This window comes from Pteronotus mesoamericanus, unplaced genomic scaffold, assembly GCF_021234165.1.
Source record: "Pteronotus mesoamericanus isolate MK-2021 breed Mesoamerican mustached bat unplaced genomic scaffold, CSHL_Meso_final contig_56, whole genome shotgun sequence".
NCBI classification, from domain to species: Eukaryota; Metazoa; Chordata; class Mammalia; order Chiroptera; family Mormoopidae; genus Pteronotus; species Pteronotus mesoamericanus.
Window position 1 is genome coordinate 21,659,244 of NW_026555201.1, and position 13,676 is coordinate 21,672,919.

The 13,676-nt window shown below is 34.8% G+C and overlaps 1 protein-coding gene across 1 annotated transcript in view; it reads left to right on the forward strand.

The window, feature by feature from the left end:
* METTL25 (methyltransferase like 25) overlaps positions 1-13,676 on the forward strand; it is an 88,635-nt gene that overhangs the window by 41,610 nt on the left and 33,349 nt on the right. The window contains exon 6 of the mRNA XM_054580169.1: positions 12,700-12,794. Coding sequence (XP_054436144.1) covers positions 12,700-12,794 — 95 coding nt within the window. The remainder of the gene's footprint in view (positions 1-12,699; positions 12,795-13,676) is intronic.

Below are 13,676 nucleotides of genomic sequence, written 5' to 3' on the forward strand. Positions count from 1 at the left end.
TTAAAATGCCAAGTCTACAACCCAGTGTATTAGCATTCTGGAATGGGTTCCAGTCTTATCAGAGAACTAGAATCCAAACCAGAACCTGAGACAAAAGCATAGCAGACTCTGTGAATAACACGAGGGGAAGCTGCACCTCAGGGATACACAAATGCTGTCTTTTCCGGGGTATATAGAGGCCAAACATGGAACAGAAGACTAATTGTAGTCCTCACCTGTTTTTAAGGACAGTGCTCCTTAAATATGAACAGCTTGATTAATTTGAGTTTAGAAACTGAGTAGGGACATTGACTTTGGCAGAGACTGAGGCAGCTTTGGGATTGGTAAATCGATCCTCACTGACACTGGGTTAAGACCATTTTCTCTGCTCCCTCTCTTGGCTTTTGTGCCCTATAACATGTTTAAAGTTGAATGAAGTGGCCTGGCACTTTTTTCTTTCTCCGGAATATGTTAAGGGTGAGGCGCCTGTCCGGGTGTGCCCCGTGCGTATGGAAGTACTTACTCACCTTTTGTCTTTGGGGCAGCACTTTCCTTAAAGGCCTCCACTTTGTGTTAAGGTGCAATAAGTGAATGTGCTCATTATAAGAAATGTGGCATCTCCTACATTCTGTAAACTAACTTTTTATGTAGGTATCAGCTCTTTTGTTTCCTAGGATTAAGATTCTATTAAACTGGCATGATTTTAATAGCTATATTCTGCTGTAAGTTTTCCTTTTCCACCTTTATAATCTTTACCGTATAATTAACTTCTTCTTCTTCTTACTTTTTTTTTTTTTTTTTGTATTCATTTTCTATTTGTGTGGGCCACACAGGCCTTGAGGGAAATGAGATTGTGAGAGTTTCAGGGTAAATTCCACCTGTGATGTAGGGGGCACTTCTGAAGAACCACACATTGGAAAGAAAGAACAGTGGTTAACCATACCTAGCTTCTAAACCAGAACCTGAGTTTTAGTGCTTTAGACTGTAAATAATAGCAGATTCATCTAATAGTGGCATACGCAATGAAGCCATCAATTTCCTTGCATAACCAAAAGTCAGAAAGTAGCAGATCTAGGGTTGGTGTACTAACTCGGTGACATCGGCACACTGGGATCACACCCAGATGTCGCTCTCCTGGCTGCAGGGTGACTGCTGCCATCCCCCGCGCTCTGTCCTCCTGAGAAGTGGGACTGTGTTAGAGGCTTCCTCCGCACTCATTCTCTGGTCAAGGAGAGAAAAATCTATCTAGCAATTTCTTAGCAGAGTTGTTTCAAGTCTTTTTGTCCAGATACGGTTCACTATATAACTTCTAGCTACAAGGGAGTCTGGAAAAGTGACTATTTGACTTTCTTAGCTTTTGTGGTGAGACAGGCAATGTAGACAGGTGTTAAGAATGACTGTCTGACTGTCAAATTGTTTACTTACAATATCCAGTTTCTTCTTTTCACTGGCCCCTCCTCTTCCTTCCTCTCTTCTGTGTCTTCTCTCTTATGTCCTGAATTTGAGGGTTAAGAAGAATAACATAAGAACACTCTCAAAAAGGAGAGGTGCAATGATTTCTTCATATGTTTTTGTTTTTGTTTTGTTTTGTTTTTGCTTTGGCACCCACCACACTATTTAATCAAGACTAGTTTAGTATTTATTTCTCACAATAGACACTGAGCAACTTTAAGACCAAAAGCTTATCTTTAACATTTTTTTCCAACGCCCATTTTTTTTTTACCATATTATGTGATATGTAGCAAGTACTCAATAAAGGAGTAACACAAAATAAAATTATAAATTACGAAAAAACTGATTCAGCACTGGTTAAAAATAAAGAAAAGCCAAAGGTATTTGATAAGACAGCTTGAGATGAAATAATCATGTTGACAAAAGTAGTTGGGGAATTCTCAGCATACTGGACTGGCTGTGCTCTTCTTAGCAAAGATAAGAAACAGAAGGTCAGAGAAGAAGGTTTACATTCCAGAGACTACTGGAGCAAACCGATGGAAGCACACTACTGTGGCGAGACAGAGGTCTTATTTAATTTGAAATTTACACAAACTCAGATTCCTTTGTGATCCTAAATTATAATTCCTCTCTTTGGTATTCCTTGAGAAGAAACAAAGAGCTTTCAAATATTCATTTATTAACTATAAAGTTTTTATTTCTCTTCCAAGCAGGTGATTTTTAACCACAAAGCATATAATTACGACAAGGTTGTAAAATATATTTGTGTAAGAAAATTATATTTGTTTTGAATAGAGTAGTAGTTTTACATTTTTAAAACTCAGATCTATATTAAAAAAGCATTTTACATCACTATCTACTATGTGTATAGATAATAGACAAAACTGGTACTGAAATTTTACAAAAAGTACTTACTCTTTATTTGTTGTTAATATTTGTTCTTCGAACAGTACTGGCTCTTATACAGTGCATGCTGATGTTTTTATTCTATTTCTTTCTATTAAATTTTTTAAAATATTGGTCACAACCCCACTGAATTGATTTTGTGACCCGTTACTGGGTCATAGCCAGTGGTGGCATGGTTAATGTCTAATGGTTGGCTCTGCCCCGAATAAAAACCCTTATTCAGTGTTTCCCGAGTTCCATGGTGTAAATACACCCAACTTGGCCAGTTTCAAGCTACCAACCTGGTGTCACTGAATGCTGCACCAGAAAAAGATGACACAGTCAGCTTTCTCTGGAGCCACTGCAAGCCGGCTTCATCACACCACTGTCTGTAACCAACCCACAATTTAAACTAAATTTATGTTTGTTTTAAGTAAGTGAATATGCTTATGTAAGCTGTAAATCACCTTATCTGTTAAATGTCCCAAACAGTGTCTGGTGTGTAGCAGATGCTGAATACATTTTTGTTAATGTATGAGTTGCCTTATTTTGACAAAGATAAAAGAGTGTTTAGCCCTTGCTGGTGTGGCTCAGTGGATCAAGCAGTGGCCTATGAACAAAGGGTTTTTGGTTCAGTTCCCAGTCAGGGCTCATGTCTGGGTTGTGAGCCAGATCCCCAGTAGGGGGCACATGAGAGGCAACCACACATTGATGTTTCTCTCCCTTTCTCCCTCCCTTCCCCTTGTCTAAAATAAATAACTAAAATCTTAAAAAAAAAAAAAAGAATGTTTATGTCTCTCTAAATTAGTTTCTTTTTCAGTCCAGTGTTTTACTTAAGAATTTCAGCTTCTCAACTGATTATCACAGGGATTCTTCAGATTCATAAACTTCAGAGTTGGAAGAGGAAATATTTTTCTTCATTTTTAAATTATGTCCACCACATCACCTATTTATTACTTGAATTTTTCCTAAGAATTCTAGCATACAATCTAAGAAAATAAAAAGTTAACAATAAATTATAAGTAATTATATTTCAAAATAATTCTTTGAATAAAATAAACCTTTAAAACCAAATGCATTGTAAATGATTGATTATATTTGAAATTCTTTTCAATGAACTTGTTTTAGTCTTTCTATAAATCATTCATATTTGATCCAGAATCTGGATATTGGGGCCTAAAAACTCCTTAGCAGCTCCTACTAGTTTAAAACGAACTTGAAATTAAAATGAAGACTCTAAAATTATAAGAACAGAGCAATTGATTTAGTAACAACAGCTTTAGGCATTGAGGCTCTCAACACACATTTATTCAACATAGAATGTGCTGAAATTTGGGAGACACTCAGGAAACTGTGTACCCGCCAACTGCCTACTTTGCTAGATACCAGGGATTTCTAGATAAAATGATTTAAAGAAATTTGCAACCCAATGGAAAGAAATATAACAAGAAACAGTTGTAATACAGTATGGTAAGTGCTATGTCCAAGTTATGTGTAAGTTCCTTTGAAAGCATAGAGATAGTGATATCTAAGTGCTCAAGTTGAGTCTAAGAACACAACACAGAAGAGGAGGTACTTTGACTAAAGTTTTACTTCTGTCTCGCAGTGCTGTAGCCTTGGATTAACTTTTGTGGATCATCTGTAAATTAATGAAAAGAAAGGGGTTAAATTAGATGATCTTGGAGGTCTCTTATGACTAATAATATGATTCTGTGACTTGAATGTAGCTTCTGAAATACGCCTTTTATTTCAGTCAAACCTCATGTATGTTTATCACGACAATTAGGTTTAGTTTTAGTATCTTTTTCTTCATTATATTGAGTTTGCATAAACAAATACTCTGCTTTCCTGTTGTGATTCTGCATTCGAATGATAAAGTTTTTGAAAATCATTCTTTTAAATCTATGCCAGTGTAATAATGACCATAAATGTTGTTTTTCCCAAAGTCTTTAAGAAGTAAAATTACATAATAATTGATAATAAATGCATATTTAAGTTTTCAATTACTTAACTATCAATGTTAACACTTTATTAGTTTGTTCAGTAACTCAATCAGAGACTATCAGGAGCTATCCCAGCTTGACTAAGGTATGTTAAGTTCAGAGCAGATACTTAGACTCTCCTGTTAGCATTGTAGATTCAGCTGTTTATAAGCTTTTGTTACAGTATCATGTTACTTCTTGCCATTCAGCTGAGCTTATGTCTCAGAACACTTCTTGCCAATTAATATGGGATGAATACAGAGATTTCTGGATGTACTGGCAGTCTGCACAATTACCTCACACAGACAGCTGTATCTAATCTTCAGTCAGTTGTATTCTAGAGTGTTGGCACTGATTTTACTTATATCATAGGGCATCTTCTTGCTGCCTAGAAGTAGTTAGAAATAGAGTTTTTGATATATTTCCCCCTTGCTTTCTTTAATTTGCACCTCATTATTTTTCATGACTAATATAAAGTGGTTTTTGAAGCTCATACAGATTGCATTTATTCAGTGTTAAAAAAGTTCTTTCTGTGCTTATGATAAATAAAAGAAGTCAAGAATGTAATTAAATCTAAAAAAGAAAATCAATATACCCACTTAAAAGAAGTAGTAAAAAGAAATAGTTTATGCATCAAATATAAGTTAATGTAAAATCAAAGCTGATAGAAATTCTTACCAGAAAGTTGACTATCAAATGAATATAAAACAGGCTTTTTAAAAAAATTAAGTTCCTTAGAGAAAGGGAATAACAGATACCATTCTTGTCCTTAAGAAAAAATTTAAAAAAATAAAAATTAAAAAATTCATTTACTTTTAAGTAGAGTTGGTATGCAATATTATATTAGTTTCAGGAGTATAATGCAAGGTTGGGCTAAAGGAGGTTTACAGTTGTGAGTATGCAAAATTCAGAGTTTATTCTTGTATTTATTAATTATTGTATTATTTTCCTTATGAACAACTACAAACCTCCTTTTGCCCTACCCTAACTTCTATTGTTAATACTGATTTGATTTTTATGTACCTTGAAATGTGATCACCACACTAAGTCTAGTCATCATCTGTTACCATGCAAACTTATAACAATATCATTGACTATATTACCCTTTACCTTTTTTCCACCCCCACTCTCCTCCCCTCTGGCAGCCATCATTTGATTTCTGTTTCTGTAAGTCTAGTTTTGTTTCTTTTTTTTCATTTGCTCTTTTTTTTTTTTTTTTTTAAGATTCCACATATAAATGAAACCATGCAGTGTTTGGCTTTCTCAGATTTATTTCATTTATCATAATACTTGCCAGGCCTACCCATGTTGTCGCAAATGGCATGATTTCATCCTTTTTTTAATGCTGAGGAATATTTCATTGTATATGTATACTGTATCTTCTTCATCCATTCCTCTATCAATGGACACCGAAGTTCCTTGTCTTGGCAATTGTAAATAATGCTGCAATGAAGCTAGGGGTGCATAAATCTTTTCATATTAGTGCTTTCATTTTCTTTGGATAAACACCCAATTGTATGGTGTATCTATTTTAGTTTTTTGAGGAATTTCCTAACTGTTTTCCTCAGTGGCTGCACAAGTTCGCATTCCCACCAACAGTGCATAAGTATTCCTTTCTCCACATCCTCGCCAACACATGTTATTTGTTGACTTTTGATAATAGCCATTCTGACTGGTGTGAGGTTGTATCTCAATGTGGTTTTGATTTGCATTTCCCTGGTGCTTAGTGATGTTTAGCATCTTCTCATATGTCTGGTGGCCATCTGTATGTCTTCTTTGGAGAAATGTCTCTTCAAGTCCTTTGCCTGTTTTTTGAAAACAGGATTAAAAATACTAATTTATATTTCACTAGTTTTATATACAACTTAGGATTTGTATACTTTGGAGCAAATGATCTTGAAAAATATTTTGCTATAAATATGTGTTCTCACATTTTTTTCCCCATGCTAAACAAATTTTAAGCAAGTTGTCAAAATTTTTTCATCATCAGCCTGGCACAGTGAACAAAATTTTCATAGGAAACAACATGATTTATATAATATTAATATAAAGACTTTCTCATTGACTTAATGTTTCAGATGTTCCATATCAAGACTAGAGTCTTGATAAAACACTATAAGGAGTCTACAAGAGCAAGCAGAGGAAACTTGTCACAGAGTGGGAAGCACCATTGGGAAGCTGCCATCACTATGTTTGTAAGGCTAAGACAGTGTTTTCTCTGAGCATTGGACTTTGCCATTCTTATAGCCATGCATGGAAGTACCAAGACGGTAGTATCTAGACTGATTGGGTTAAGGAACAGTGTTTTAATACAGACATGAATATTAAAGTAATATATACATTTTTAACTGGGTGTTTAGTTTCTTTTATATATATATATAAAGTATATATATATAATACTTTACATATTCTTTGATATTACATAGCTGTACTTTTAACAAAAGGGAAGTGAAATACTATTGATTATATAATGGAACCAGAAGTATAAGATAAGTGAGACGCTCTCTATCCCATTAGGGAGCTTGTGATCTGGAGAGGATTCAGAAGGAATTACATAGGACTTTCATGTATGTCTGAGAGATAGATTCATGGTCCCATAGATCTTAGTCATCTGTGAACCTGAATTTGAAAAAAATGAATGAAACAAGTAATAAATGATATACATCTAAACCAAGTGCTATTAAGACTAAAAGAGGGAGTAATTTTCATGAATGAAAACTTTTTTCAAAAGGTGACTTTCGGTCTTCATTTAGAGAGATGAATGAGATAGGGAAGGGTGTTTTTAGAACTTTGTGGAGAAAAGGCTTAGAGGCAGAAACTATTGTGTATGTTCTGGTAAGGCAAATTCATATGGATATGTGACAGAATAAAGTGATAGTAAGGGTGTAGCTATGAAAATATGAAACAAATAGAATAAATAATAAATTTTCTTTAAAAATGAGATATAGTTGGGAAAAAATTAGAGCCATATGATGAGAGCCATGAATGGTATGCTGAGGTCTTAGAATATTATTCAGTGGGAGACAAAATATTTCTTCCATGAAAATATTGGTGTGTGTGTTTAATGCAAAAGGGTTGCATAAATTCATCTATATTTTGAAAAGTAGTATTTTTTTATTATTATAGAAAATAAATTAAGCATGAAGCTAGATTAGAGACAGGGGGACTGCTAAAGAAGCAGCTATCAAAGTCCAAAGCCAGGGTACATTAGCCAAGAATGGTAGGAGGAGACAACAACTTACCAGGATTTTTCAAAGACAAACCAGCTGACCTGGTGACCAGTAGTGGGGAAATGGGTGGGCAGAGGGGCAATGAGGGCTAAAGATTATGGCAAGGTTTTAGCTTGTTTGATTATTGGCAAAAGATCAGATTCATGGGCTCAGGAAGTGAGTTTGGTTTTGCATGTTTTTAATTTTAGAAGTATTAAGCAAATAGTTTAAAATTCTTATCTAGAAATCCAGAAAGAAGTTGATGCTGAAGATACATAGGGATTAAATTTAAAGAAGTAGCTGTTAATTGCCCAAAAAAGAACTTGAAGAGTAGAACAGAAAACTTGCCATAATGTAGTATGGAGCACACTAATATTTGAAGAGTGGGTGAATGAAAGGGCCTTTGAAAAGGAGAACCTGTTATCAAAACCAAAAGAGAAGCGAGTTTTAACAGAGAATGTCAATACTATGAAATTATGGAATGGTCAAATAAAATAATAACCAAGACTGATGATTTTTGTTGACTTCAGAGATGGCATTCTAAAGAGCAGGAGGCCAGAATCATTAAATAAACACTTTTCTTTTGTCCTCCTACCTACAGGTAATGTAAATCACGTAGAGAAGTAACTGGGTAGTGCAGAAATGGAAGTAAATGTTAATCAGTTTTTTAGAATCACAGTCATTATAACATTATTCAAGAGCTTATTATGTACCTAACACTGTTTTAAGCCCTTAGCAGGACTCTTATTTAATATTCAAAACTGTTGCAGTAATTTTCCTCTTTGCAGATAAGGAAACTGAGGTATAAAGAAAGTAACTTTCCCAAGATGAAACAAAGCTGCTAAGTAGGGTAGCCAGTTAAAATAATAAAACATACCTTGATCAAAGCTTCTACCAAGCAGTGCTAATGAATAGGGAAACAGCACACCATAGCAATGCTAATTAAGAAAAAGCTTGGGGGGCAGGGAATGAAGTTAAAAATTAAATGTGAAATTATCATGAGAATATTAGATATGTTTTGCTAGCTTACTCTGACAAGTAATTCTTGAGGTTAAGCTACTTGTTTTATGAACATCTATACCCATGATCACCTATTTTAGCACCTATCTTACTTCTTTCTGTAATGGTAGAGGTTCATTCATTCATCCATTCAGCAAATATATATACTGGATTTGAGATAACATCAGTAAACAAAAGAAACAAAAACCCCTGTGAACAGGGAGCTTACATTCTAGTCTAGTGGAAACCAGGGCATAGGTGGGAGTGGGGGTGGACAGACAATAAACAATAAAACGCTTAAGTAAGTAAATTAAATAGGGAGTCGAGTAGCCTCATTAAATGGTGAGATTTGAGCAAACACGTGAAAAAGATAATTGAGCTACCAAGTGAATGAATAGCTGGGGGAAAATCATTCCACAGGAGTGGACAATCTGGTATATTTGAGGAATAGCAAGAAGCCAGAGTGGAGGTGAGGGAGTGTAGTTGGAGAGAAGAAGAGATCAGAGAGGTGATAGCTTTGGGCAGAAGGTACTGATCATATAGAGCTGTGTAGGATATTACAAGTCTTTTACTGTAAGAGAAATGGGAATCGGAGTTAAACAGTAAGCAAGCAGATGGTATACATCAATCAGGATAATTCGAAGTTTATTTACAATTGGGTTATTTATAAAGATATGGATGAATAGAAGTCATGAAGATAGTGTAGAAATTGGAGGCTAACTCTCCTATGTTCAAAGAGATAAGGGAAGGAAGAAGTAACTGGAACCTTAAAGGAGAATGACTTAAAAGTTGGCTGACTTTACAGGTGACCTTTGGTCAGTAGCAGGCTGCGTCTCAGAGAGGCAGCCAGGAGTATAAATATTCTGTCTTTCCTCCTTCCAGTCTCCTGCCTGGACTCACCATTGGTCAGTCAACAGCTAGATGGCGTAGGAACCAGCTGATATAGTCCGTATGGGTCAGCATCCAGAAGAGTACCTCTAATCAAATGTATCTCTATATGTCCTTTGTTGTGCCTAGTCTTCCACTTTTCCTCAAATTCCAAAATTTTCCAGAATGCAGCTAGTCATTACCAAAATTGGCAATATTCTGTAATCTCTTCTCTAAAATTTCCTTTTTTTCTTTCTAATCGGAACTTAACTTTTTCCTAAGGAAGCATAATTCCATACACCTCAGACAGTGGATGCTTCTGTCTCACATCCCTTCTAGTTAGCCTCCTCATTGCTACTTAGACTGTGTATCATCTAATGCTATTTGAACAATCACTCCAAATTTGAATAGCTTAAAGCCATAATAATTTTTTATTATTTCTCAGTTTCTGTGGGTCAAGAATTTGGGAGTAACTTGGGTATGGGTCTCTTGTATAAGATTATTTTCCCTCTGGAAATATTATACCCTTTTCAATGGACTGTATTTTCCAGAAATACTGTTGCACTTTTAATCTAATTTTAAGTGGTAATTTTTTTCAAAGTTTTCGTTAGATTATTACTGAGATAGGATCTTTCTACTTTTTTCAGGCAAGTAGACATACTTTTTTCCTGGCAGCATAAGGTGAATTGCAGAGCAGTGACGATATACTAATTATACATTTCATTACAAATCCATTGTGTATTTTTTAAATGGGATTTGTTTCACTTTTTTTTTTTTTTTTTTTTTTGCAATAAATTGACTTTAATCTTCTCTTTCCCAGTGTTACAAGTTTGTTTTTTAGGTGTTTGGTTGGGTGTTACAAGTTGGGAAATTGATGGTTAATTATCACTTCAAGTTGTCAGATATCCTGGTATGTTTTTAGAAATTAACTATATCCTGTTGAAAGCCTAGTTTGTTTCTTTGTTGTTTTTTTTTTCTTCTGTCTTTAAATCTCCTAATCACATGGCTTGCTTCCTCATTTTAGGTCTCTGCTTAGCTATTACATCCTCAAGGAAGACTTCTGTAGTAATTAGGATAGAACTATTTAAGTAGTGTACCATGGATGCTTTCTGGGTTTCCTGAGGTACTGCTTCTTGCATCCATTGGGTTTTACCTCAACACTAGCATCATACTCTGTTTATTCCAGGTTGACATACAGATTTTGCCATATTCTGAGAGTGCTGAGCTATAAAAAGTTTGGGAAGCATCAAATCAAGATAAAAGATTTAAATGTGAAATGGTTTAGACTCAAAGTAACAGTGAGAGAGGGCTATTTCTCTTTCAATCCAGAGGTAGGTGATTAGAGCTGGTATGGGAGCTCTATACCAGAAAGTCTTCTAGGAACCCAGAAACCTTCTTCTTCTTTTTTTTTTTTTTTTTTTGCTGCACCCTGTGCTGCTATTGTTTACATGGTCCTAGTTAGCTTGCCACCATGACAGAGGAGAACTGAAGGGGCGTGGAAAGTGTGGTGGAAAGAACACGCCCCATCCCCTCTCCTTTGAGCATGACCTAGAATTTGCACACATCGTTTCTGCCCACATTCGGTTTTCCAAAACAACCTTGTAGCTATCCTAGTGGCTGCGTGGGAGTCTGAGAATTGCATTCTTTAACCTGAACAAGTGAATACCCAGCTAAAAATTCAGCTATGTTATTACAAGGAACAAGGAGAAAATGGAGAGGAGGAAAAATTTTCTTTTATTGGTTAACACTTTTCCTAAACACTCTGAATAAATAGCACAACCTATCTCTCTAAGCCATTACAGTAAGACTTAGGTATTTCTCTTTAGTTGTAAGAAGAAAATTAAATTACTTATAATAGCCCTTTCATTTAGAAGTAATCCTGTCTCAGTTAAACCATAAAGCCTTCAGTAAAATTCAAGCCACTGTTTGGAGTCATCTCGGAAATAGACAGAAGTGGTTCAGAGTCCCTAAGACCTGAATAAGCTTCAAGGGCTCCATGACTCCTGGGCATCTGTAAGTGAAATTTTTTATATTGCTTGATGGTTAGGAGCATGGCCTCTGAAATTAGACTGCCTGGATTTAAACTGAAGCTGTGCCATATGCTAGATTTGCCGCTTAGGCAAGCAATTAACTTCCCTGTGCTCAGTTTCCTTGTCTGAAACAGAGAATAATCATATACCTACTTCACTAAATTGCTGTGGGGACATTTAAAACACTTACAACAGTGTTAACAATATTAAACGCTGTGTAAATAGCAACGTTACTGTTATTTCTTTTCCTGGGAGAAGGTCAGTATCTTCCATCTGATTGTTAATAGGATCTGTTGTAAATCCTAATACCTGAAAGAAACCATTTTCACAAGCTTTTGATCTCTGAAATTTAAACTTTCTGTATTTTAATCCAAAATCATCTGATCTTTCATAGCACAAAAGTTTACTTAATGGAATTTACCTCACTATTTTCTTTCAGACTTTTTTTTTTTTCCCCCAAGTTTTTGGTTCTATTTTACTTTTTAACCTAATATAAAAACTGTATTTATCACAATTTTCTTTTAATTGTTACATTTTGATAAAATTTAAGCCCCTGTTTTCTAGGCTTTAAAATACAAATTGGTTTCTTTTCCTTTTCAAAAACTCTGTTATTAATAGTTCTGCATAAGGGATTTAAACGTCAGCAGGTTACATATGTAACTCTGTATGTTCAATTGGGCAGCTGATATGTGTGATTAGGCACCGAATGTTGATTTTTGTTGTTGTTACTTGAACCATAAATGCAACTGAGCCAAACTGAATCACCGTTGAGATTATTACAGCCTCTTAATATAATGAAAAAGAAAAGCCTATACAGCTGCTCTTTTTTTGAAAAGTGAACAGTGGCTGGAAAAAAATTGATACTTCAACATTGTTAGGAGTGAATTAAAACTGTTCTATATAAAACTGTCAAGTGTCATATTTGATAAATCCTTTTTCTAGAAAGTCAGGTCAGCAGTAAAAGTCCAGTATCTCATTATGTATCTGCTATACACTGAACATAAAAAGTATTTCTATTTTAAATTACATTTGCTAAATCTTAAGTAATTTTGGTGAATTGGTTGGTTTCAAATTGTTGAAGTTTAAACATACACAGCTGTTACTGAGAAAATACCATTTCCATAACATTAATATGCTTTCAATTAACAAACTTGAATGAACTGTTAAACATTACCACTTCCTTGTTGAACTACTGTTTGACTCTCAGTGACTGGTATGCTTTCTCAACAGATTATTTACTTTAACTGGAAAAGGAAGAATTTTATGTAAAGTATCCACATTTTTTCTCATCTGCAGAATGTACCCAAGAAAAGTGGGGATTTCCAATGTGCCACTATTTGAAGGAAGAGAAATGGTGTTGTGGTCGGAATGCCAGAATGTCAGCATGTTTGGTATGATTGTATTTTTGTTCTGGACTGAGAAACTTTATACAGATGTTGTAGAATGTATTACTTAGGGCTAATACCATGCATTAAATGCCAAACTTTGCAAAGTGTCATCATTGCTGTTTTTGTGCATTGTAAATTATGAAAAAAAGGACTTTCCCTTCCATTGTTATTTACTCCACATGCAATATGGTAACAATTTATAGTTATACTATAATTCTATATTATAGTACTTAATTTTTTACATAGTTACTTCAGTTGTCATATTAAATGTACCAACTACCAAGTCTTAAACAGAGAATTATTTTAGTGCTTTATCCACAGCTCTGTGGTATATTTGTAGCAGATCATGTGGTCTCCTGATTTTTATAGAATGGGAAAAATATTAAGTTACCTGAATTATGAAGTAGCTGTTTAGTTAAGTAAAACATTTATTATTGCCTGATTTGTCTAAAGTCCTTAGATGTAGAACATTTGATCCCATAGTCTTCTCTGTTTTGGGAACTATTTTGGTTTACAAAAGAACATATACAAGTTAAACAGTGTATTTTTTTGTCATCAGAAGTTTAAAATATGGTGGATTAAATAATGTGTTTAATGTTCAGCACCAAGGTAAATTATTATTATAGGGCCATTATATCTATGCTAGTACCATGGCAATATGAAAAATAGTGTACCAGTGTTCTAGGCCATGTATCCTAGAATTTTCTTAGAAATCTATGCTCAAATAATTTTTTAAAAATGTTTTATTTATTTATTTCTGGAGACAGGGGGAGGGAGGGAAGAAGGGAGTGAGAGAAACATTAATGCATGGTTGCCTCTCTCCTGCCCCTTGCTGGGGACCCGACCTACAACCCAGGCATGTGCCCCGACTGGGAATTGAACTGG